Genomic DNA, 24,715 nt, shown 5'->3' on the forward strand with positions numbered 1-24,715 from the left:
GCTGCTTCACACACTCAGCTCTGACAGTAGCTAGTAATCAAGGTAACAAATTGTTATCAATATCTTCACTTCTCTGAATTTTTAATCATTATACAGGATTAATTTAGTAAGCACACTAGGAATTGTTGTTTCTGTAATTTGTCATAATGGTTTGACTCTCATTTGAAGTGTTTGCTTTGGTTTGCACACAAGAATACTTGGTTGTTTCGTTTTTGTTAAATAGCCCAAGTTTTCCTACAGTACTGTACATTTTCAGTAATAACTTTAATGCCGAGGTTCTGAAATCCTGAAACACTCCAGAAACATTGTTATATTTCAGTTTATTAGTATATGTATAATGTATTTGCAAGAACTTTACAAGCTAGCAAGGCACAGATGAAGAAACTGTAATAGAAAAATTCTGAATATGTTGACCTGGAAAAAGTACATGTAAATTGGAAAAACTGTACATTTTATTCTGATATAATGCACTGAATGAGCTTGCCTTAAAGAAAAAAAATAAACATTTCCATAGTTAATCACAGGCACTGACAGTAAATATGACCTTATTTGGAGTTTACTACTTTTATCATCTTCCATGACTTTCCCTTGTTTGTGAGGAAAGGATATCCTTTGACTTGGTCCGCTCATTTTCACTATTGTTTGCAGTTTGTACAGCTGTACTGCTGTTCTGCTCAGCCACTCCCTATTCCTGTCCTTTCACTTCTTCTTCTACTTTCCTTACATTCTTGTCATTTCCTTAAGTGTCTTTCTTTATCGACAGGTGCCAGTTGTTGCAAATAACAGCCTTTTAACTCCATGGTTTTCCCCAGCAGCAAACACTCCTTTCCCACAGTGTTTTAGTAAGCACTCATTGTCACTTTAACAGGTTCAGAATTTAGTAGAAGCATCATGTTGTTATTCATTGCTTTCTTGGGATCAAAATAATGCGTCAGTTTTCCAAGTTTAATACCATGTCTATCTGAAGACACCTCACCCCCACATGATTTTTAGGTGCTGGAATCTAGTACTATTTGTGCAGCACGGACACTGTCTTAATGAAGTGTGACAACAAGTTCACCCAAATGACCAGAATTTAGCCAGCCTTAATGTTCAAAAAGTATCTGCAATCATTATTAAATTTTCTTCTATCACCAAAATGAATACTGTGAAAAAAATTATCAAGGATTTTAACCTAGCTTTCACAAACTAAGTTAAAATTGGATTAGGTCTTTTTCCTTGAGACATTTTAGATGCTGAAGACCACAAATGCAGTTATGTCAGTTCTGCTCGAAACAGAACAGAGAGACACTTACAGGTGATGTGGAATGCAGATGTTGTTCGTCTCTTCAGGAGTCATCACACTAATTCTACGTAGCCAAAAAAGGGGAATTTTTTAGGGATTATGGTAATTTTCCTTTTGGATTCTATTAGTAATGAAGTCCTCCATTCAATAGTTACTTTTTATTAGCATATTGTATATTTACTGGCAATGAGGTTATCACACCCTCTCCCTATATCCTTTGTTTGACAATGACTGAACAAAATACTGGATTACTCCTCATCATCTAGAAATAAGACCTTCGAAGAACAAGCACTGAACTTTTCTTAGATTCCAAATACCTGTGAGCCAAAACCAGGCCACACCAGAACTGTTTGTTGCTTCTTCCAGGACATAACTACGCCCTGCTTGGTCACTGATCAGGACATCCCTCTAGTTTTAGAGCCAGCAGGAGAACCAAAAACCAAGGTAATATTCACTTTGGCTGCAATATAGGCTGAGAACTTCCAGGTCAGCTGCTCCTTCCCTAGGACAGAAAAGAATGCCAGCCCTGGTGTGGCCAGTTCCTTTTCCTTCAGTGGCCTTTTCTTCAAGTCATGGTTTAAGGCCATCTCCTTTAAACTTTACCTTTGCAAAGTCCCTTTCCAAATCATTCCTTTGCATTTTTCCCATTCACATATTTGCAGTCTGCCTATGTCCACATAGTAAGAGCTGAATAATCTAAATCAATTCAGTTTTCACCAGATTTAATGAAAACTTGAAACAGATATGCAAGAGTGAAATGAACTTTTTGAATTTAACCTACTGCTGAAACGCCTGAGATAACCACACATATGCTTATGTCAAACTCATTTTTACCAGATCTGATGAAATATCTTTTGATATTTTGTCTGGTTTTGGTGCAGATTAATGACAGATTGAAATTAATATTTTTTAAAGCCATTTATTTTAGAAATGTGCTAAAATAAGTTTTGTGGTTTTTTCTTTTTTTACTCTTGGAATTTAACTTAATATTTTTTCACTGCAACTACAACAAGAATACATTGTTGTTTCTCAGTTTGATGAGGTAGATAAAATTCTGCACAAATGGATAGATATTTATGGCTGTATATAGCCTGTAAATGTCCTAAGTTTTATGACAGCTAATACTTTGCTTTAGAGATGCATATCTGAAAATTAAGAATTGTGTATTCTAGTAAAAATCTCAAAGTTAGTGTAATTATTATTTGGTATAAGTACTTTTAATCAAATGGATTCTGCTTTTCTAACATATTTTCCTTACTGGACTCCCCTTTGTGTGTCTTGCATTCCCAAATAAAATTTCGCTGGTTTCCTGTTGGCTGCCTATCGTACTTGACTGGGTTCATTTTTAAATTCTACCATGCCAGTTTATATTGATACTGGAATGATGTCAGAGTGTTTGGTATCTCCTTACTGTAAGTAATTCTCTGTGACCCGTGTACCCTGTTGAGAGTTCCTACTGTGCTCTGCATTGGCATGAGAATCTTTAGAGTATGTTAGAAAGGCAGAAGGGTGAGGGGGTGAGGAAAAGGAAAGAAAACAACACCTGAGCAGACCTCAAAATGGGAGAGGAAGCAGAAACTGAGAACCGGGGGCTTGGGGAAGGATGTGAAAGTTGGGAGGGATATATAAGTTACAGAATAGAAACTAGAGAGTTTCTTACAATTCTTCTTGCTTAGTTCCAGTTTCTTTCAATTCCTCTTTCATTTTCAGTATGCTATCCTTAATTCACATTTTTCGGGGAAGTATGTGTTCCCTCCTCCTTCTCCATTCAGTACTTTATTTTCCTGTTCTTTTATCCTATCCAGAGCACTTCTTTCCATGTTCCAGATCACCCCAATTTTTCTCTTCCCTTTCTACGTCCTTGCATTTTGACTCTCTGTGGACAGACATATGACTGCGCTTTGCATTGTGTTAACGTTCACTGACCACTTATGCATGACAGTTATTTATAATAGTGATATGCTGATTTTATTTTAAAATGTTGAAGAAGTCACTAAGATCTCAGCAAACTTGGTAAGGTTCTTAAAAATGATGACTTCATATTTACGGTTTTTGTGTCTCTTACTGTTTTAAGCGCTTGAAATAATAGCCAAGACATAGGATATGTGAACTGCCATTGTTGTATAAAGGACTTTTTTTATAGTACAATTTCAAACATTTCTAAAACTTGCCTCTTAGTAAGGAACTTGCTTAAGTAACCTGTGGCAGCAAGCAGAATCTCTTAGAGTTCTACAAAAGCAGAAAATATACTTGCAAGCAGTGATTGCCTTGAGAAATAAATACAATTTTTAAAAGGTTATGGTTTTCTATTTTTTCTGTAATTTTGTCTGTGGAAAAGTATAGGCAGAAGCATGAGGCATTTTCTATGGCAAGAAAGAGTAAATGGTCAGATGCAGTTACATAACCAAAACAGTAATGAATCACCTTGTACCTTGTAATTGGAAAGTGTCCTAGAAACTTTACTGCAGTGTAAATTCCAACCTGTGAGATAATAATAATCACTTTAATATGAACTTCTGTTTCACTACTGTGATCTAAATATATGGTTCACTAGCTCAGCAAATTAAGATTTACCTGATGCATTTATTTCTGTGATAAGTTCCACATGGTGAGTTTATAGCATAATTTGTGTGCAAAAGGATGCACATTGTAACTTGTTCAAATAGGCAGTTACATTCACTTTGATCTTAAATCTGATAAGATGATCAAGTCACATGACTTAATCAAATGCTATTTTCTGATATATGTTTTAAAGTTTCATCAGAAGTCTTGCTTAAGATAATACAGTTTCTAGTAGCTATTGTTTCTCCATGAATATTTTGTCTTGGCTCTCTTGAAGTATGCAGCTATATATAGATTGTGATGATACTCATGATAATCTATTAAAATAAAAGTTAAGATGATCACATTAAGGATGATACTGAATAAAATGCAATATGGAAGAGGAAATTGCATTGAGAAATACAATCAAATGTTTTTTGTATTAAGACAGATATTATGCTGTAAAAGGGGAACTGATTTTAATTAATATTCTGATGCACTGAAATAAGATAATTTTTTTCTTGTAGAATAAGAGAGAAGTGAGCTGAAACTATGCAGAACTAGTGTGGGGATGTGGAAAAACTCATTAGTATTTTTGTGAACTTAGTCCAGTTGTGGTGTTTTTCCTGTCTTTTTACAGTTCAGCTTGATATTCTTTATTTCCAGCATCCAAAATATCATAACTTGAAAGTTTACTTCTGAAAAAAAAAAAAAAAAAAAAATTATTTTTTGTTTGCTAAAATGAAGAAATTGTGATTTATTTAATTTAACTAATTTTTCAATGCATGTTTCTTGTCTAGCTGCTAAGAAAAAGGCATATAGGAAATGATATAGTTACCATTGTCTTCCAAGAGCCAGGAGCACTTCCTTTTACTCCAAAAAATATTCGTTCCCACTTTCAACATGTATTTGTCATAGTCAAAGTGCATAATCCTTGCACTGAAAATGTGTGCTATAGGTGAGTAGAGCTTTATAAGTATTTAAGTTTGCTTCTAAGAATACAATGCAACTGTCCTTTCTAACCTTTTTATGCATGCTAGAGGTATTATGTGTACAATTTTAAGATTTATACTTCATTTTGCATGAATTTGAAACACCATTGTCTTCCTTGCACATATCTAGAATCACTATGCACAATCTGTAAGATTTAAATGACTTTTGCAGAGCTCTGCATCTTGATTTATGAACACAAAAAGGGGCTATGACAGGTTGCTGAAAGTAAGATTTCCAATCATAGCAATAGAAATTAGTTCAGAATTTGTATTGCATGTTTCCTTTCTTAAAGTAGGAAAATGGTTTAAAATAAAGTATTTTAGAATGCTGTTAATGTATATGAGTCCCTGAGTTTGTCTAAGCACTTGAATTAGGGCTTTTGGGGAATGTAGTATTTCAAATTTCAGTTCATCTTAACTGTCACAGTTGAATTAGAGTATCATAAATTCTAACAAGTTTACCAAGGAGGAAGCATATTTCTGAACTGATTGGGAAGTGTGCAAAGAATGAGAAGGACTTCAAGGACAGTGGCACAGATTTAACACTTGTGAATTTTATATTTTGTTTAATATGAAATTCAGAATGCATCATGAGGTTGGATCACATTGCTGGAGAAGATGTGTTATAGAAACTTGATTTTGTTTTAGTAGCTCTTTTGTGCATACTCTTACGTGATATTTCATAAGTTCATTTTTATTTTTACTAAATGTTGGCAAACGTGTCCTGCATTTCAGTCAATCTCATAGTAGTTGTATGTAGTTTGCATGCTACTTTAAAATTCTTTTATGGATTAAATACCTTTCCAAGCTACCAATTTTAGTTATAACAGAGTATCAATGAGAAAAATGTTTTTATTTCCTTTACATTTTGCTGTAAACTTTCTCTATGAAAAATTGTAGATATCAAGAAATTTTATGAATTTAGTAGTGGCAGTGCTTCCATTATAGACAGTTTGACACTGATACCTTTTCTGTCTTCACATCTTAGCATTGCAAGATGTCTGAAGATTCATATCAACTTTATTTATATTTATATTTTTCTTAGATCTAATGAAATTACATGAAAACTGAAAGTGATTTTTTTAAATAAAAAATCGTTTTAAAAAATGCTTAGATCTCATTTATATCTTGCAAAGAATTTATAAATTTATTCCATTAAAGAAGGGAGTCAGTGACACCTTAAGAATTCATCCTTGATAATCTTTGTGTTATAAGGATACATTCACTATGTCACGTATTTAGAAAGAAAAAACATTTTTAAAACAAATGGCTAAATAAGTTTTCTTTGTGTGTAAAATATCTGAAAATTTACATTTTAAAACTAAACTTATCGTTGTAACTGGTCTGCATAGGTAACTGCTTGTTTTCTGATGTTTTGTTGTTGTGTTGTTTTTTTTTTAAGGAATTGACCATTGCATTTTTTCTATTTTTAGTGTTGGTGTTTCAAGATCAAAAGATGTACCTCCATTTGGTCCACCCATTCCCAAAGGAGTAACTTTTCCCAAATCAGCAGTCTTTAGGGACTTTCTTTTAGCCAAAGTTATTAATGCTGAAAATGCAGCACATAAGTCGGAAAAGTTTCGAGCCATGGCCACAAGGACACGTCAAGAATACTTGAAAGATCTGGCAGAAAACTTTGTTACCACAGCTACAGTGGATACTTCAGCGAAGTTTAGCTTTATTACTTTAGGAGCAAAAAAAAAGGAGAAAGTGAAACCAAGGAAAGATGCCCATTTATTCAGTGTTGGAGCAATTATGTGGAATGTGATTGCACGAGATTTTGGCCAGTCTTCTGACATTGAATGTCTCCTTGGAATCTCCAATGAATTTATCATGCTGATTGAAAAGGAATCAAAAAACGTTGTGTTTAACTGCTCCTGCAGGGATGTTATTGGATGGACATCTGGATTAATGAGCATCAAAATATTTTACGAAAGAGGAGAATGTATTCTTCTGTCTGCAGCGGATAACTGTGCTGAAGACATCAGAGAAATTGTTCAAAGACTTGAAGTAAGTACAATTACTAAACTGGAATACCAAAATTTTTATGAAGAGTTGCTTCTCTACAGCTCCTTTGAGATGTAATTAAAAACGTCCTCTGTTTGTACTTCAGTACCATTTTCAGTCTTCAGAGAGCATTACGAAAAGTAATCCTCACACAGCATATGAGATAAGTTATCAAACCATTTTCAGGGATGAGAAAACAAATACCAGTAATTTGATAGACTTCTTGAGGCTATGGATGGTTTCAATATTGAAGTCAGTACCAAAAGGCTAACTTTTTGCCTTCCCTTGCTGTAGCCTATTCTCAACTCACACCTTTTTAGGTAGAAATATACCTTAAATTAAAAATACACAAAATCTCAAGTGTATAAAATATTCTCACTTGAATTTGCGATTAAAAAAAAACAAAAAACCAAACTGTGAATCTTAGCAGAAGAAGTTGTGTAAGTTCTGCAGATTTGCGTTTTTTGTACTGAGCAACTGCAGGGAATGAAGAAAACTAGACCTAACAATGCCAGTTTTTACACCTGACTGGATAAAGATTTTCACGTACTTACGACCCTTAGTTAACTGTCCTGTACCTATTCCAGTTAGTGTGAAAGGACTGACAGGAGCTCCAAAGTAAAACCACTGATACATCTCCTCCATGTGGTTACACTTTTTGCCCCTTTGATCTTAAATTAAGTGCCCTATATATGGTGTTAGCTTTTTTTATATTAAAAAGCCTTGTACTGAACAGGAATTGTTATGCTTACCCTCTTCATGCTGGATTGCAGCTGATGTTTCAGGGCTTCTCTAGTTCTACATTCACATGTAGCATTGCATGATATTCTACTCTAAATAATCATCTTTTTTTTTTTTCCAATGATGGAGGCCTTTGGACTCCTTTTCTTGCTATTATTGTTTTCATTGGGGCATTCAGCTTCACTTTCCTTGCATAGATATTTTCCTTCTGAAAATTAGCGTATACTTAGTCCCCTGCTATTATATATTCCACAATGGATAATATAACTTTTCGCCTACTTAACACAGGTGGGAAAATGGTTCAGATTTCTAATGAAAACTTCTGCTGTCAGCAGTTGTAACAACTTTCTTTGCTGTTCTTCATTTCTTTGGTTTTACAAAATACGCAAACATGCCAGCTTCTGAGGATAGATCTGTAAAATGAAGTAATTGAATACAAAATGATAATCTATATGCTATGATAACACAGATGATCGTCGCCACAGCTTCAGCTTTTAATTTGAATAGTGTTCTGTTTTATGAGGAAGTAAGCATCTGTCACAATAATACTGCTTAATTGACTTGAATACTTCCTCTTTATGACAAGATTTGCCGTATAGCCTTTAAGCCTCAAAATTTTGCATCAGTTATTGCTAAAATAATCTGAATATTATTTTCAGATAACTATTCTAATGAACCCTGGCTGCCTCCTCTTTTCACTACCACCTTTCCAACTTTCTCTTGCTTAAAAAGATAACTGTCATACAATTTTTAAAAATGCTTTTCATCTTCTTTTCTTACATCATATTTTCTTTTTTTCTCTGCTAATTCCTTTATTTTGAAAGCTGCGTTGTATAATCAGTTAGTCATTTTATGATGTTGAATGTTCCTTATCTATATTTTTGTATAGAATTTCAGAGATGGCACTTAAAACCACTAAAAAAGCATTTAAAACTGATTCAGTGCTTCACACACACACACACACACACATATATATATATGTATATATATATGTATATATATATATATACTTTAAAACCCTTCTAATTGACTCAGAACACATCTAAGGTTGACAACTGTGCTAAACTTGAAAGCTTTCACTGTGACAAATTAGCAAGCTCCACTGACTGGATGATTAAATCTTTCCAGGCCCCAGTACAAACATTTCTTAAGCGTAGCGTGTTTCATTCAGTGGTTTTAAAAACTGAGATTGTCAAAGAATTAGCTTTATTGTCTGACTGAATTATCAAAATGAATAGGACGTCTCTCTGAATACCTGTATTAAGCAAAGAAGTGAAAAGCTGTGGTCTGTGATTTCAGGTTGAACCAAAAGAATGAGTTCTGGCCTAAAAGAAAGAGCTGTGATTGTTCAATCTAGAGTCAGCTCTGTATTGGAGGAGGAATATTAAGTGATACGCTGCAGAGGAGGAAAAGTAAACTATAGATGAACTTGACAGACTGGTCTTTTAAGGCAGAAAAGCTGTAGATCTGGATGTTAGGATAATAGAGCAAAGCAGAGAGAGGGATTAAATGAGAACCCTGAATGGATCTTTGGATAACAATTTCAGTAGACAAGGGTTCATTAGAAGCCTCTGTGCTTCCTGGTTCCTTCATGGGATTTAGAAGATCTGTTTTTTAATTTCATCTATATTAAGTGTATCCAGAGAAGCGAAGCCATCTCTTCCTTCAGGCACAGCCACGTGTTAACAGAAACAGTAGCCAAGTAAACAGAAAGATCTGCTTTAAAGTGGAGAGTTCTTTGTTCTATGTGACATTACTATGTATGATGCCATGCCATATTTTAGGGGATGTGCCTATGGGGCATTTGATCTCCTGGAAATCTTTTAACCTTGCTAAGGACTTGTTGAATCTAAAGCAGAATTGATCGCTTTTCATCTCTCTTAACCTTCCAAATATTAAACCAATTTGAAGAAGATTCTGACTCGTCTGAGTTGAGGAAGTCCATATACGTTGGTGCATTTGTTATGCAGTATTCTATAATTGGGACATAGCAACAAACATGTATCTGCTCCCCCCAGCATCGTATTGTGTGCTTTTGAGAGAATAAAATTTCATCCATCAGCAGCTCCTGATTGTAATAGTCATTGTGTGACTAAATATTGGATATATGTTTCAGAAGTTTGTGGCAGAAATATAAGGATAGTAATGAGGAGTTGAAAATTTTAATTTGCACTTCTCTGCTATAAATTATGAAGTTTTGCTGAAAATTAGCCAGGACTGAAGGTAAAGCTGAGAGTTAAAGCTTAGTGTTTTCAGTCTGCTGAGTAACTCTAATAATACATGCACATAAATAACTTACTGCTGAGTAATGACAAGGGAAATAATTATTTAATAATTTCAATGGGAAGATCCAGAACATGATTTGGTAAACAAAACCCTAGAATATGTATTGGGCATTTGAATAATGACTTTCACATTTTAACTTTGAAGCTGACACCCTCAGAAGGTCTGTGAAGTCAATGTGCTACAGCTTACATAGCCTAAATTTGTCAGACAATGATTCTTGAAATATCTGATCCTTGCAAGATCTTTCTGATGCTTCACAGATTGGTAAGGATTAGACTTTAATGAATGAGGGGATTACCTTGATTTTCTCTTAGGTTGATCAGCTCCCTAACAGTAGCCTTATAGTAGCTCTTTGTGTGTGTGCATACGTTCTAATTTTTCCTAATAGGTGGTAAATATCTGTATAGAAAATAATTTCTAAAGGTGATAGTGCTAATGCTTTGAAACTTACTAAGGTATTGAAAATGCTGACTTTCAGCTGGCCAGTTTGCAGGCATAAGTTATACAAATGCTTTAGAGTTTTTCCCACCGACCATTGCATTGAGGGGGAATTAAAGTTAGGCCTCCCATCCTTCCAGGCTCTAAAACAAACATGGACAAAGATTTGTCTAAACAGGAAGCATAAAAAGGAAGCTGTGAAGGTAACTTGCAGCTTAATGTTTGCTTTAAGTTCATTTGTTGATGTTGATATGCTTTGGTTGTAGCTGTAATTGAAAGGGACAGTCTGTTCACTCTCTGCCCGCCACTCCTTTGAAATATTATTAGAAAAACAAACAAGCAAGGAAAACAAAAGCCTCTGTTTTTTAGATGAGTCATATCTTTGTCTGCATGGCTGCACAAGATGTAGTGTAATGCAAGGGAAAGGTAACAAGGTGTTAGATCTGCTTAAACTTCCCATGAAATTGCACCTAGTCAAATCATCTGGCTCAGGTGGTGAAAGGAATGGTTCTGTGACAGCTTTAGCCAGTCTCAGTGATATTGCACTGTCCACAGCTGTGTGTTCCCATGCCCTCCCCATAAAGCCCTGAATTAGGTTGGATCATGCTTCTGTAGGATGCACACAATAAGCTACTGAGCTACTCTTCCCAAATTCTGGCTCAAGTAGAAAATGGAGAGGGAGAATGATATACAGACACCAGCCTCCTAACTTAAGGTAGCTAAGTTAGATGTCAAAAGTTGGATAATGTGCATGCCTTTGTAATGATTACTAAAATAAAGTGCAAACAGTGTACCTGCAAACAGTGGAACAAGGCATGCTCTTCATTCACTATGACCTTGGGAAGATCCCTTGACCTATGCTGTTAGCATACACGTCTGTAAAGGGAAAATATTTGCCTTGCAGGAGAAAGAATGATATACATTATGAACAAACATTTTTGATAATATGATTTTATAATGTCAGGGTGGTTAGGCGCTGGAATGGGCTGCCCAGGCAGGTGGTGGAGTTACCATCCCTGGAGGTGTTCAAGAAACATTTTGATAATGTACTGAAGGATATAGCTTAGTGGGAAATATTGCTGATATGCAGACAGTTGGACTGGATTATCTTGGAGGTTTTTTCCAAGCTTGGTGATTCTGTGATTCTAAGCTTTGCTAGTGGTTAAGTTTTTGTTGTAATTGTACTAACGGCGCTAACATGCATACTGGTTTTGTAAACAGAGAGGAATGTTAGAGAAACTCATGATTTTATCTTGGAAGTGAACTAGGATTCGGTCCCTTGAATCTGGCAAAGTAGCACAGCATACAGACTGCTGTAGGTTTACTGAGCAAAACTTCAAAGATTAATTACGTTCTATATAAAAATGAGCCTAATTAGCAAAATCTGCATTTAAAAGTTTTTGAGTGTTCTATATAGGGACAGAAATAATTTTAATTGAATAAAGTTTCTAACTTTCCTAGTGACATGCAGATCTTATCCCATTTTAGAGGTCTGCATCTGGAGGTGGTGGTGGCTAGGAACCTGACTACATGTAAAAATAAATCAAAATGATCTACATTGCTGAAGTCTGGAGGAAGAGCTGCTACTAGAACTGAAATGTTTGACTTAATTTCGCTCATGTTATATCTCAAGTGTGTCTAATACTGAAGAAAAAATGCCTGTGCACCTGCAATCAGTCAGCCTACAAGAGTGAGGCAGTTGACAGGAGAGGACTTTGCTTTTTTGCTTATTTTGAATTTTGAAGCTAAAGCAGTTGTTATGTTTTAATAAGATATAAGTGGTGTTCAGTTCATGTTGGGCTGGGGTGAGGGAAGGAAAGGAATTTGACACAGGACAGCTGCTTCCTTTGGGCATGTAAGATTTTAATATTGTGAAGTGTTCTGTTCATTTTAACTTATCAAGAAACCAACAACCACAGATGTCAGAACTATGATTAGTATTAGTATATTAAACATATTTAATGGCAATTAAATCTGAGGGCTGCTCTGAAAGTAATGCCTCCTATTTTATTATGTTGGCCCATGATGTCAGAGATGTATGTTAGTGGTATGGCAGTAGAGGTTGAATCCTCCCACCAATATTCTGTTAAATTGTTACTGTGTGACAGATGCCAGTAGAGTGTGACAAAATGGTGTCTGTCATAGAAGTGTGTATGAAGCAAAGGTGTGTCACTAAATTTCTCCATGTTGAAAAAACTGCACCCATTGACTTTCATTTATTCTTAGTGAATATTTAATGGAGAACAAACAATGGATGTGAGCACAGTGAGGTGGTGAGTGGTGCATTTCAGCAGTGGTGACAGCGATGGTGTTTCACCTTCACTGGTACAAATCTGTTGAGAGCACAGCATGCAGTCTCTTGTTTATCACATGTGTAAATCTGTAGCTAATGGTGGTGTCTGTGTTGAAAAATAGTGTTTTGTAGCTGAGAATTTATCAAAGTTATTGTGCTTTTTGTATCTGTTATAGTTTCCATGGAAATAAAGCAGGAGGTATTATCTTGGAATGACCTATGTACTTATGATCTAATGTCAATTGGGTATAGGGAATAAGTCTTACAAGGAGTGGCTGAGTGGACTGAGATTGTTCAGCTTAGGGGAAAAAAGGCTCAGAGGAGACATTATTGCTCTCTGCAACTACGTAAAATGAGGTTGTAACAAGGAGGGGGTCTGTTTCTTCGCCCAAGCAACAAAGGGAGGTGTAGGTTGGATATTAGAAGATGCTTCTTTGAAAGAGTTGTGAAGCCTTGGAGCGGGCTGCTCAGGATGTAGCTGAGTCACCATTTCTGGAGGTATTTAAAAGATGTGTAGATCTTGTGCTTAGGGACATGGTAGATTTGGCAATGCTAGGTTAACAGTTGGACTTGATGATTTTAGAGGTCTTCACCAACCAGAATGATTCTGTGAACAATACATGGCTTTATACTGCTTCAAAAGTGATTTGTCTGTGTGTTCAAAGAAATGAGTGTCCTAACAATTTGATACCTTTTTAGATAGTGACCAGAGGATGCGAAACCACAGAAATGACCCTTCGAAGGAATGGGTTGGGCCAGCTTGGATTTCACGTGAACTTTGAAGGAATAGTGGCCGATGTGGAGCCCTTCGGTTTTGCATGGAAAGCAGGCCTGAGGCAGGGGAGCCGCCTGGTTGAAATCTGTAAAGTGGCTGTGGCAACTTTGACTCATGAACAAATGATTGACCTTTTAAGGACATCAGTAACTGTAAAAGTGGTGATTATTCAGCCACACGAGGATGGAGCACCTAGAAGGTAAGGAACAACAGTCCTCAATGTGATATTTGCATCTGTTTTATTTTTCCTCTGACACTGCTTACACAGTTTCTCTGGAAATAGATATTGATGTTTAAAGATAATACTATTGAGACTCTTAAAGCAATCTTTTCCCGAAAGTGTTTTCCAAAACAGTTATTGGTTTAGAACAGAAGATACAGTGAGATCTTGTAAGAAATTTAGAGGGAAATTTACATTTATGTGGCTTGAAAGAGCAAGAAGTAAACTTTATTGCGTAATGATTGAGCCACTATGAAAGCCTGTGTGACTTCTTTCCTTCCACAGGCTAATTTTATATTTCAGTGCTAATTGAAACCTGGAATCTTCTGACATCTATAGCTTTTATTTCTTTCTAGTTTCTGTGCTGACTATGGAAAAGGATTGTTATTATTTTCTTGCATTGAAATTTTAGCAAAATTAGGAAAACAGTACATAAACAATACCAACTGCTGGAGTCCTCTTCAGTTTCCACAGAAATCTAATTTATTATTATTAAATGTTGCTTTTAACCTGTGAAATCATCTCTTAAAGCAATTTTTTTTTAAAAAAACCTTACTGGAGCATGAAAGAACTGGTCGCACACATTCAGGAAAAGACTGTAGTAGAAGTTATGGTGACTGTGCAGCTGTTCTCAGGGATGAAGTGCAATGTTCTTTTGTCAGCATTACTTTTTTTCTTCTGTGACAAGTATGTTTGCTCTTCTCTCTATTATTAATATTATTGAGGTAGATAAAAAGTAGGTAAAATATAAAACTTTATTATAATGTCTTTTCTCACACACTTTTTCAGACATTTTAATTTGGCTTATTCTGAATGAGAACTGTACTGGAGTAAATTGGATTACTTGTCTACTTGTAAAAGACCATCTTTAAATCTCTTGTTGATTTTTAATTTAACAGAAAAAAAATTAGATGTGTTGCTTTTGGCAAGACAACAATCCATGAAATTTTACACAGCATACAGTTCTGTGAAGTTGGTGCCAGCTGTACATGAATACTGTTTAATTGGTGGCAATTATCCAAGTAGACATTGGCCTGATGAATGACACAGAAGTGCCCTTCCCTGCCTCAACCTGCACGTTGAAGCATTGGGTTCCTTTCTGAAGTAAATGTCTGTGAATGTAGAATACTATCGTTTTGCTTAGTTGGATAGAATTTGCAATTAAGCATCTCTTTGCTTAGCTTTGCTGTTCTCACCATCTGCTTCTGGGTATGAGTTTTCACTGGCTTGTTTGGTATACATTTCCAAGTTGTTTGCAGAACATGAGTTTAATGAGCTGATCCTATTATGTTGAAGGTAGTGTGTATTTTATAGTCTCTGATAGAAAAATGCGCACTGTATGAGTTGTTATCTTAGTTACATGTTTAAAAATAAAACATTAAAATTCCACATCAGCTTAAGATACATGGCACTCTGTGTGTAGGAGGAGTTTTAACTAAGGAGTGCCATCAAACTGGGAAAGACCTACAAAAGCTGTTCTTGTTTATAAATTTTTTGCATTTTTGTCAACTGTGTAACTAATTACTAAGGAAAATGATTTTTTAAAAAACTGTTTCTATTCTAAAATGTGAAGAACACATGGAAGTATTTTTCAGCTCTTTTTGGCATATCTCTGTAGTATAGAATAGAAATGTTCTTCAGTGCTTCTTTTCTCTCAAATTCCAGCTTCTCACTGAAACAGAAAGCCACTCATTTCCCCCTCTGACTCCCAAAAACACGTAAAATGCTTTTGGCCACCTAGTTTGAAAAGCATCTGATAAACAGAAAGTTTTGAGCTTGCCTGACCCAAATGTTTATAATATAGAGCAGACAGAAAATTGTATAGATACTAACTAACAGGATTGACAGTTTCAATTAGCAAATGTGACCTGTGACACTGTGGGATGAAAAGAAGGCCTCTGTACTTGGCACTGGTGAGGCTGCACTTTGAATACATCCTTTGAGTAAAAGTCCAAAAACAGTTGAGGTTTTATTTTACCACCCTCCACCATCATTCTGTTGGTGGTATTGAATAATGTCTACAGTGTGATTAAGATCATTTTTTATGGCTACTTATTCACTGGATTTATTAAAATAGCGCATCCCACAAAACCATGATTATGCTTCAAGCAATAATCTAAATAATCTATTACCAGTCAGTTTTGCAAAATGCCATGTCACACTTCCTTCATTTCCTTATTAAGAGATGAAATAACATGAGGTTCAGTTCAATCCTTGTGCCAAATTACACGTGCCAACTGCCTACAGTTATGCATCACCAATCCTGGGACCCCTATCAAACTTAATACAAATCCTAATGGCTTGTATGAGAGAACTAAGTGGTGTGGATTATAAACGTAATCTAAAGTGTGGCTTGGAAACCTTTCCCTTGTAGCTAAGGAAGGCAGGATATTCAAATTATAATTGAATCATAATTCTACCACTTCTACAGGGGCCACCTGTAGAGTTTTCTGGCATGTGAGTGTAATCAGTGGTTCCACAAAACAAAAAGCATCCCTTTTGCAGGATTAAATGTGCCCTGATGAAGGTTATATTCACTCTCTAATTGCATGCCAATTGTCTGTTCTCAGTATTCACCTCTCTTACAGAACAATCAACAAAGCTAAAACACATTTCTACCCATGAGACATTTGCTACTCCAAAGGCTTAAATCTCTGTAGTCAAATATTCACTGAGAAAATTAGCGAAGAGCTACTAACGATTTTTTTTTTTTTTTGGCTACTAAATATTTTCTGGTTTATTTTGTGTGTGTGTGTGTGGGGGGGGGAGTTTAGCATGAAATTATTTCAGTTGTTGAAGTGCTTAGAAATGAATGTCACAGAACGGTTAAGAAAATGGAGGGAGAGTTTACTCACTAAATGTATTCCGTTACTTAAAGTACATCCCTCTACCTGTCGTCTTGATAGGAGTATATGCAAAAGCCCCAGTCATGGGTAAGGATTTCCAGGACTTGCTATCCTGTGGAGTTAATGAATTTGAGACAAAGCTCCTACTCTTTTCAGATTGCTCCAGCAATTAAATAATCATGAACAAATAGAGAAATCGTAATTATTTACATGGCACCAAGCTGATATTTAGTTAGAAGGGATAAATGGGTATTAGAAAAGTATACTGCTTTGTAATTTAAAGAATTTGAGAACAAACATGGTTGTCAGTACATTCAGATCTGAATAAATATCCTTGTGTCATATTTATTTCTGACGTCTTTCCCTTCAGAGTTGTTGATGTGTTCTTCTGTTGTCAATATTACTGCAGCACAGTAGCTAAAACTATACAGACTTCAACAAGAGAATAACAATTCACTTACAATTTGCTTTCACCTGTGTTATCACAGTAATGCTCAAGAACACTATCTCCTTAATCAGTCAAATCCAATCAAAGAATTCAAGTACTTGTAAATCCATTTTAAACTCTAGACCGTTGCGTTCAGTTAGAATCTTTAGTACTACATCAACCCTTATGTGTCTGAGTTCAATTATGTATCAAAAATGCTTAAACGATTTCTGGAAAGTTTAGAAAGCGAATGAAGCTTAAAGTAAGATATTCAGGATGGGTGGGAAGCAATAGTCCAAGTACAACCACTGTAGGAGAAGTGGCAGTGGTAGTTTCCACTTGTTTGTGAACAGGCTTTTTTTCCTGTTGTTGCTGGTAATTTTGAAAATGGAAATATTTTTGTACCTGCAACTAGAACTGCCTTGGAGCTGTTATTAAACACTACTGCATTTCTTTTGAGATTATTTTCTTCTCATAAACTTTGCAAACTTTTATGTGCAAAGTAAACGTAATGACCTTCAGTGCTTTCCAGTTCTGTTACTTGTTCTTAAATGGTTGTGATTTTATCAGACAGTCGTGTTTTTAAGGCTTCTTTAAGTAACAGATATCCAGCAGAGTATGGAATGTTTGGAAAAGTAGTTTAAGAAGTGTGAAAGAGTTGACTTAGTGGAAGAGTTCAAATCTTAAGGGTTGTTTTTTGTTTTGTTTTGTTTTTTGCCATAAACTGGTGTGATAGTTTATAGGCCACTTTTTTTTTTTTTTTTTTTTTTTTTTTTGTCCCTGGCCTGAGTTCTTTCCTAATAATGTAGTCAGTGTCACAGTAAGACCTTCTGGCTCTCCCCACCACTGTGAAGTGCCTGCCACTCCTGCCTTCAGAAAGGTGAACGGAAAGCAGCAAACCACAGAGCATATACATACAGAATGGGACATCCCATACTGTCCACATACTAGGCCATAAAAAAGTGTGTTCTGTCTCTTATCTAAATAAACAGATGATCATGGTTCTGTAATGAAAAAAGGAAAAATACTTCCTTGTAAAAAAAAAAAAAAATCACTTTTCTTTTGTTTCATTGCCCTCAGTATAATTTTTAAGGAAAAGAATTTGTGAAGTTGGCCTTTGTTTGTACCTACAATTTGCACTTTAAGATCTTGCTCTAAATCCATCATTCTTGAGAAAGTGGGGATAAGTATATGCAGCATTGCTGTAATCCTTGGTGAGCTGAAACTTTATTCAACTAGCATCTTTTTCTACTTTGATGTGCATCAAAATAAGGGAAAATATAGGCAATATATATAACATGTGGATTCTACCCAGGAATAATCTAACAAAAAAAGTAGAGATAATAAGGTGCAAAATTGAAAGCAATTGTGAGTGCTTATCATGTTTTTGATCCAAGAAAAAACATCTTTGAGTTTTCCTCATACTTGAGTTATGAATTGAACTTATAGCAGGAGCTATTTATAATTGCTGAAGTTTCGTACAGTTACTGTAGGCAAGCAATAAAAAGGGCAATACTAACATACAGAGCTCTGTGGAGAGATGGACTTCAAAATTCTTTTAATTCTTCTCTGTTATTCAGTGTGATTGAAAAAATCCTTGAGAGTGCCAAATGTTTGTGTTTTGAAACTTAATTTATTGCTTACTCAATTGTGACTCAGCAGAGAATTTTTTGGTTATAAATACGTTGGGGCATATGTAAGTGATATTACACAAGATATTTTTTAAGGATCCAGTGTGCATATAATATATCTGGGTTGGAACGTGCAACTTGTCTACAGAAATTGTGACTGATTTTATCTTTACTTCATTGAAAACTTTTTTCATTTATGGGAACACAGAATAACTCAGGGTAGAATGGATCCCAGGGATATCTGGTCCAACCTTCTCAAAACAGCAATGGCAATGAGGTGAATCCAGGTTAATTGAGGGCTTTATCTAGTCATAGATTCAAAAACTCCAAGGATGGAAACTATGTAACCTAGGAAACATGTAATACTTTCTTTTCTTCAGTGAGAGTCACTTGCTTTTTATCAAGAAAAGTATTTGGTAGGTTTTAACTTATTTTAACCGGAGAGAATAGAGGAAAAAATGTCAATCTGTGTGTGTATACGATATAAACATCTATTTAAGAAGCTCCAGCTCAATATTTGCAATTATATGTATCTATACAATATTAGTGTATCATTCAATGCTATAAGCTGATCTACTAGACAACTTCACTGGGTATTTTTTTAATGTTGAACTAAGCCTTTTTCCTTAATTTAAAAAAAAATCTTAGTGACTCAAGGTAAAACTGTATCCTACTGCTGATTTATTTTGTATCTCTTTTATTTGGTTTAAAGCTTTCTCATTTTATTATCATTTGGAAAGAATACCACAGTGTCTACCAGTATCAGACAAGGAGTTCTATCTCTTCTGTCAGATTATTCGCTAATTTGAAGCAACTTCTAGTTCCCCTCTTTTTACTCTTCATGTTTGACAAGTTCATTGGTATGCCTAAATTTTAGAAGACCTAACCATGTAAGTTGAATGAGATATTTACAGTGCCAATTGTTGTTCAAATTGAGACTGCAATTCTAGCTCATTCAATATGTTATGCTTGTTTATTTATCTTCTAAGGCAAGAATTGTATGCATTAAGAATGAGAATCATAGAATCACAAGGTTGGAAACGACCTACAAGATCATCTAGTCCAACCATTTCCTCATCACCATTGCCACCACAAACAAAACAGACAAACAAACAAACAAACAAAAAACTCCTCCAACTTTCTTAAAAGGAAATAATTTCTGTTACTATCTTTAGAACTGAACTTTCATTTCTAGGGAAGTGCATTAGCGGAAAAAAATTCATGGTTAGGTGTTGAAGTGAATATTAAAAATAAGTGACCTTTGCTTACATTTTGTACAACTCAAAGTAATAGCAAATTATCATTTCGGGTAAAATGTTTGCAAAATCCTGCCATTGAATCACACCTCTGTTATTGATTTTTGCTTAATAAAGATAATTTTTCTTTTTTCTTTCTTCTTTCCAAGTAACAGTAAGCATGGCAGCAAAGAATAATTGTATGCAAAGATACAATTTTCTCCTATATTTGACTTAGTAAACTTACGCATTCACATAATGATGAAATGATTGAGGTTGGAAGTAACCTCTGGAGGTCATCTTGTCCAGCCTCCCTTACTCAATTAGGGCCACCTAGAGAATGTTGAATATTTCCAAGGAATGAGGCTTCACAACTTCTCTGAGCAACCTGATGTACTTATTCACAGTTCTCATTTCACTAGTAAAATAAATAAATACAAATTTTATGCAAAAGTGCCTCTAATGTTCAGAGTGAACCTTCTCTGTTTATTTTGAGCCCATTGAACCTAAGCACAACAGAAAAGAGCCTGATTCTGTCCAATTCTCATCCTTCCATCAAGTATTCATATGCACTGATCAAATTCCACCCTTTCCTTAACCATGATCTTTTTTGAGCTGAGAAGTTCTATTTCACTTAGATTTTGAATTTTCCATTATTTAACTAAGGAGTTTCTTCTCTGCCCGTTTCTTGAGCCTGTTGAGAATCCCTCTGAATGTCATCACAACCATCCTGGGGTATCAAGCACTCCTTCCAGTTTTGTATCATGAGCAGTCTCTAAGCACATACTCTGTCCCCTCATCTGGATCATTAATGAAGATGTTAAAACAGGATTGGACTCAGTATTGAGCCCTGGGATTCACCACTGAATACTGTCATCTAGCTCAACCATACCACTGATCATATCTCTGTGAGTCTGACACTTTTCAATCCACATCACTATGCGTGCATCTAGATCACACTTTATGTATGTACTGTAGCTGATAGAAGCCCTGGGTATTCAAATTGTTCACTTGGTCCCTCAGTCAAAGTAAAATACACATATGCATAACCATTTAGAGTACACTTGAAAGATTTTTATCTTTCTCTATCAGAAGTTATAGTCAGTCTGTCATTTTTCTTTTGTTAAAGAAATGGATGAAAGTTTCAAGTAGCAAAGTTTAAAATACACCTTCAGAACTATGTTTCACTGAACTGATCTTAAGATTGGTGTACTATCAGTCTAGATGATTACTATGCCGTGTGCAATTGCTGAAACTTGTTGATAGCTTCATAGTCATCTGTAGTTCATTGTCTTTATTCTGTGTCAAAGAATTCAGGAGACATTAAGTCTTTTTGCTGGTATGGGAAACTGCTTTGAAAAATATCATTTATCCTCCCACTAAAGTAAAGAATCAAAAATGTTGGAGGATTCTCGATAATCTCCCTCTTCTGATGCAGCCTTAGAATATTGTTGGTCTTCCAGACTACAGGAGTATGCTGCTGGCTCATGCCCAGCTTTTCGTCCATTAGGGCCCACAAGTCCTTGTCTGCAGAGCTGTTCTCAATGAGTTCTTCTCCCAGTCTGTACTCATGTCTGGGATTACCTCAACCCAAGTGCAGCACCTTGCATTTGGCCTTGTTAAACCTCATTAGATTCTTAAGTGCCCACTTTTCGGCCATGTCCATGTCCGTCTGAATGACATCTCTCTCTTCTACTGTGCCAGTTGTACCAGTCAGCTTGGTGTCATTGACAAACTTGCTGAAAGAGTGCTCAATGCTGCTGTCTGTGTCATCATTAAAGATGTTGAAAGAGTACCAGTCCCCAGTCAGACCCCTTGCAAGCAGCATTTATGGCTGACCTCCACCTGGACATAGAGCCATTGACAACAGCCCTCTGGCTGCAACCATCCAACCAGTTCTTTATTCACCTTATAACCCACCCTTCAAATCCATCTCTCTCCAATATAGAGATAAGGATGTGGTGCAGGACCATGTCAAAGGACTTGCACAAGTCTAGGTAGATGACATCAATTGCCCTTTCTTTATCGTCTGATGATGTCATTCCATAATAGAAAGCCACTAGATTGGTGAGGTATGATCTTCCCATGGTGAAGCCATGCTGGCTGTCTCAGATCACTCTTAGAATGGGAGGAATTTTGCTCCCTGACCCCTGTTTAGTGCTTCCAGGACACAAGTGGTGTGAGAAGCCTGAGGAAAAGAATATAAGTACCTCAGTCTTCTCCACATGTGAGTAGGCCAGCTCTTTTTTTTTTTTTCATTTCTCAAATTCATTTGCCTGTTTCTTCTGCCCAATGTCTCTAAAGAATCCCTTTTTGTTGTTTTTCACATTCTCTTACCAAGTTCAATTCCATCTGTGCCTTGGCTTTCCTGGTTCCATCCCTGCGCATCTGAACAGCATCTCTAGATTCTTCTTAAGTCACCCACTTCCACTGCTTATACTTCTCCTTTTTTTTTTTTCTTTTTTTTTTTTTTTTTTCTTTTCCCTCATCCTGACCAGCCTTGCTTGTTTCCTGCCTCATCTGTCTTATTTCTTATTCAGGGGGATGAAGAGCTCTTGGGCTGTCAGAAAAGCATCCTTAAAGTGCTTGCCAGCTCTGTTCTGTTGCTGTGTCCTTCAGGATAGTTTCCCAGGGGATCTTGTCCAACAATTATTGAGAGCCAAGTTCAGCTCTCCCAACTCCAGCTGGGTACCAGAGATGGAAGAAAAGGAGCAGTGTGGCAGCATCCAGCTGGCACCTTGGGACTGACAAGATCCATATCTTTTGGTTATCTCTGTGTTGAGCTGAACTTGGCTCTCCTGAATTTCAGAGTCCTGAATAACATTTTCACCTGCTACTTGCTCATGGCTGATTCAAGTATCTTCTGAAAGGAGATCTTCATCTTAATTCTCTCTCTCAATTATCTTTAAGATTATTTCAGAATCAGATTTCATTCTGAACTCAATTCTTTCAGGACTCAAATCCTTATGTCTTTACTTGGTTCTTCATTTATTGTCTCTGTTATATTCTCTTTGTTATTTACCTTTTCCATATCTTAGTCTGGAGTGCTTAGATGTTGGTTTTCCCAATCCTGGGTTTTTCGAGTCTTCTTACAGACTTGTGGTTAATTTTGAAAGTGTTTCTCTTCAATGTCACAAAAATCCATCCTATTTGTTTTCTCAGTAATTCTTACTTCTTGCCTGTAGCTTCTCGAGCCTTTACCCCTGCAATTATAATCTTATGTGTTTGTCTTCATATTGACTGGGAATTGGAGATGTGCCTTGCTCTTCTTGAGTACCACTTTCCATCAGTGGAGACTGCAAGGATTGTTACTGCCTCACTGTTTGCTCTGTGAAGTCAAACACCATGGTTGTTTTGTGTTTTTGTTCTCCCTTTTTTTATTTCCTGACTAGTTCCTTTCATCTAATGCATGTGTCCTGTCTGTATTCCTCCTGCCCTTTTCATACAACATTGTGGGCATAGAGGCTTTTAAGAAGCTTCAAGTTGTTTGTCGGCTTGCTAATGCCAAGATTCTGTAACAAAGACCGAAAGACAACAAAGGTTCTTTCATAAAGGAGAGATTGTCAGCTTCAGCTCTTCAGAGAAGGACCTGCCAGACAGTTATTATCCCCCTAAAACTAGGAGAGAAAAAGTGGGAGCAGCCTTATGACCTGAGCTTGCCTTAAGCAGTTGTGTACATCTGTTGTGTAAAGAAATTTTTTTAAACTAAAACACATTTAATATTTTTCAAATGATATTTTTCCCTTGTTTGATGCATGTCTGGACTACTTAGATGTCATAACTTGGGAATGTTTTTCTTTTCATTTTTTACCAAATAAGTTGTTTGAGGCCATTTGGATTTTATCCAATATCTTGAGGTTGCTCTGTAGTTGATGCAGAGAGTCAATAGAGTTCAGGGGTAACCTCTGGGAGCTACTTCAGAGAGTCACAGAAAAGAAAATGTATGTTTATCTTACTTAATTGCACAACAAGTCTAAGAAAAACTAAGCTAATAAATTCTGCTTTTTAATCAAATCTATACAATTATATGAAATCAATCTGTTTTATCATATGGATTTAATAGATGCATGGTGAGTTCTCCTTGTGACACCTTGTGAGAATTGCTAGAGAGTAAGAATAAACATGTACAGTAATAGAAGAGATTACTTTCAAAGTTTAAGTTGGAGGAATGTAACTAGTTATTGTACTGACACATGTAGATAATAGCTCTTTATTGAGCAGGATGATATATATTGATTTGAAATGGTGATAACAACAGAATTGCAATAAAATTGATGATCACCATAAATACCTTTCTAGCGCTACAGCCCCCCTTAGTAGTTCAGATCTGCAACACATCGACCTAATGTTGAATTGTAACCAGTTATTCCAGTTTTGTTATGCTAACAAATCATTCATAAGGATGAGTGAAATCTAAAAATTGAAAATCATGTTTTTGTGGGCTCTCGACAACCTCAAATGCCATTGAGTAAAATAACTTTAACCTAAAATCAGTTTTTTAAATAGTTAAACTGATGTCTGCATGATTGCTTTACTAGATCAAGCAATGCTTTTTGTATCCTTTCATCTCTAGACTTTCATAACTTTGGAAACTGAGAATAACATTCTCGTTATATGAATTTATGGAGGCCAATAATGTAAGTTTTAAATAAATTTTTAAGATCTTAAAATACAGATTTATCTTTACATATTCTTTAAACTGAATTTTAAAAGTTTAAAAAGTAATTAAGTAAATCTATCATGGTGTACTGGCACAAATTCTATAATCTTTATCCAGTGGACTAAGTTGTGATTTTATAAATAGAAGTTAGATAATGGTCCAAGTATTTAATAGGAAATCGCATTTAATTTCATCAGTTATTTTTCATACAAGATAACAGTTCCATAGCTTAATAAACAAATAAATAAAATCCCTATTAGATTACAGGCATGAAATAATTTGTTGTCATTGTTTCTGATCTACAGAGTTACAGTTATGGTCTTACATATCTCAGTAAA

At 35.6% G+C, this 24,715-nt stretch overlaps 1 protein-coding gene across 2 annotated transcripts in view; it reads left to right on the forward strand.

Annotated features, from left to right (window-relative positions):
• The window catches only part of SIPA1L2 (signal induced proliferation associated 1 like 2), a gene marked incomplete at both ends in the record, with an annotated part of 82,250 nt that overhangs the window by 19,369 nt on the left and 38,166 nt on the right, over positions 1–24,715 (forward strand). For both annotated transcript variants that reach the window (XM_079532441.1, XM_079532442.1), the window contains 3 exons: positions 4,627–4,784; positions 6,252–6,828; positions 13,283–13,557. In XM_079532441.1, coding sequence (XP_079388567.1) covers positions 4,627–4,784; positions 6,252–6,828; positions 13,283–13,557 — 1,010 coding nt within the window. The remainder of the gene's footprint in view (positions 1–4,626; positions 4,785–6,251; positions 6,829–13,282; positions 13,558–24,715) is intronic.

The sequence above is a fragment of the Tetrao urogallus genome (assembly GCF_951394365.1).
Source record: "Tetrao urogallus genome assembly, chromosome: 2".
In the NCBI taxonomy this organism is placed as follows: Eukaryota; Metazoa; Chordata; class Aves; order Galliformes; family Phasianidae; genus Tetrao; species Tetrao urogallus.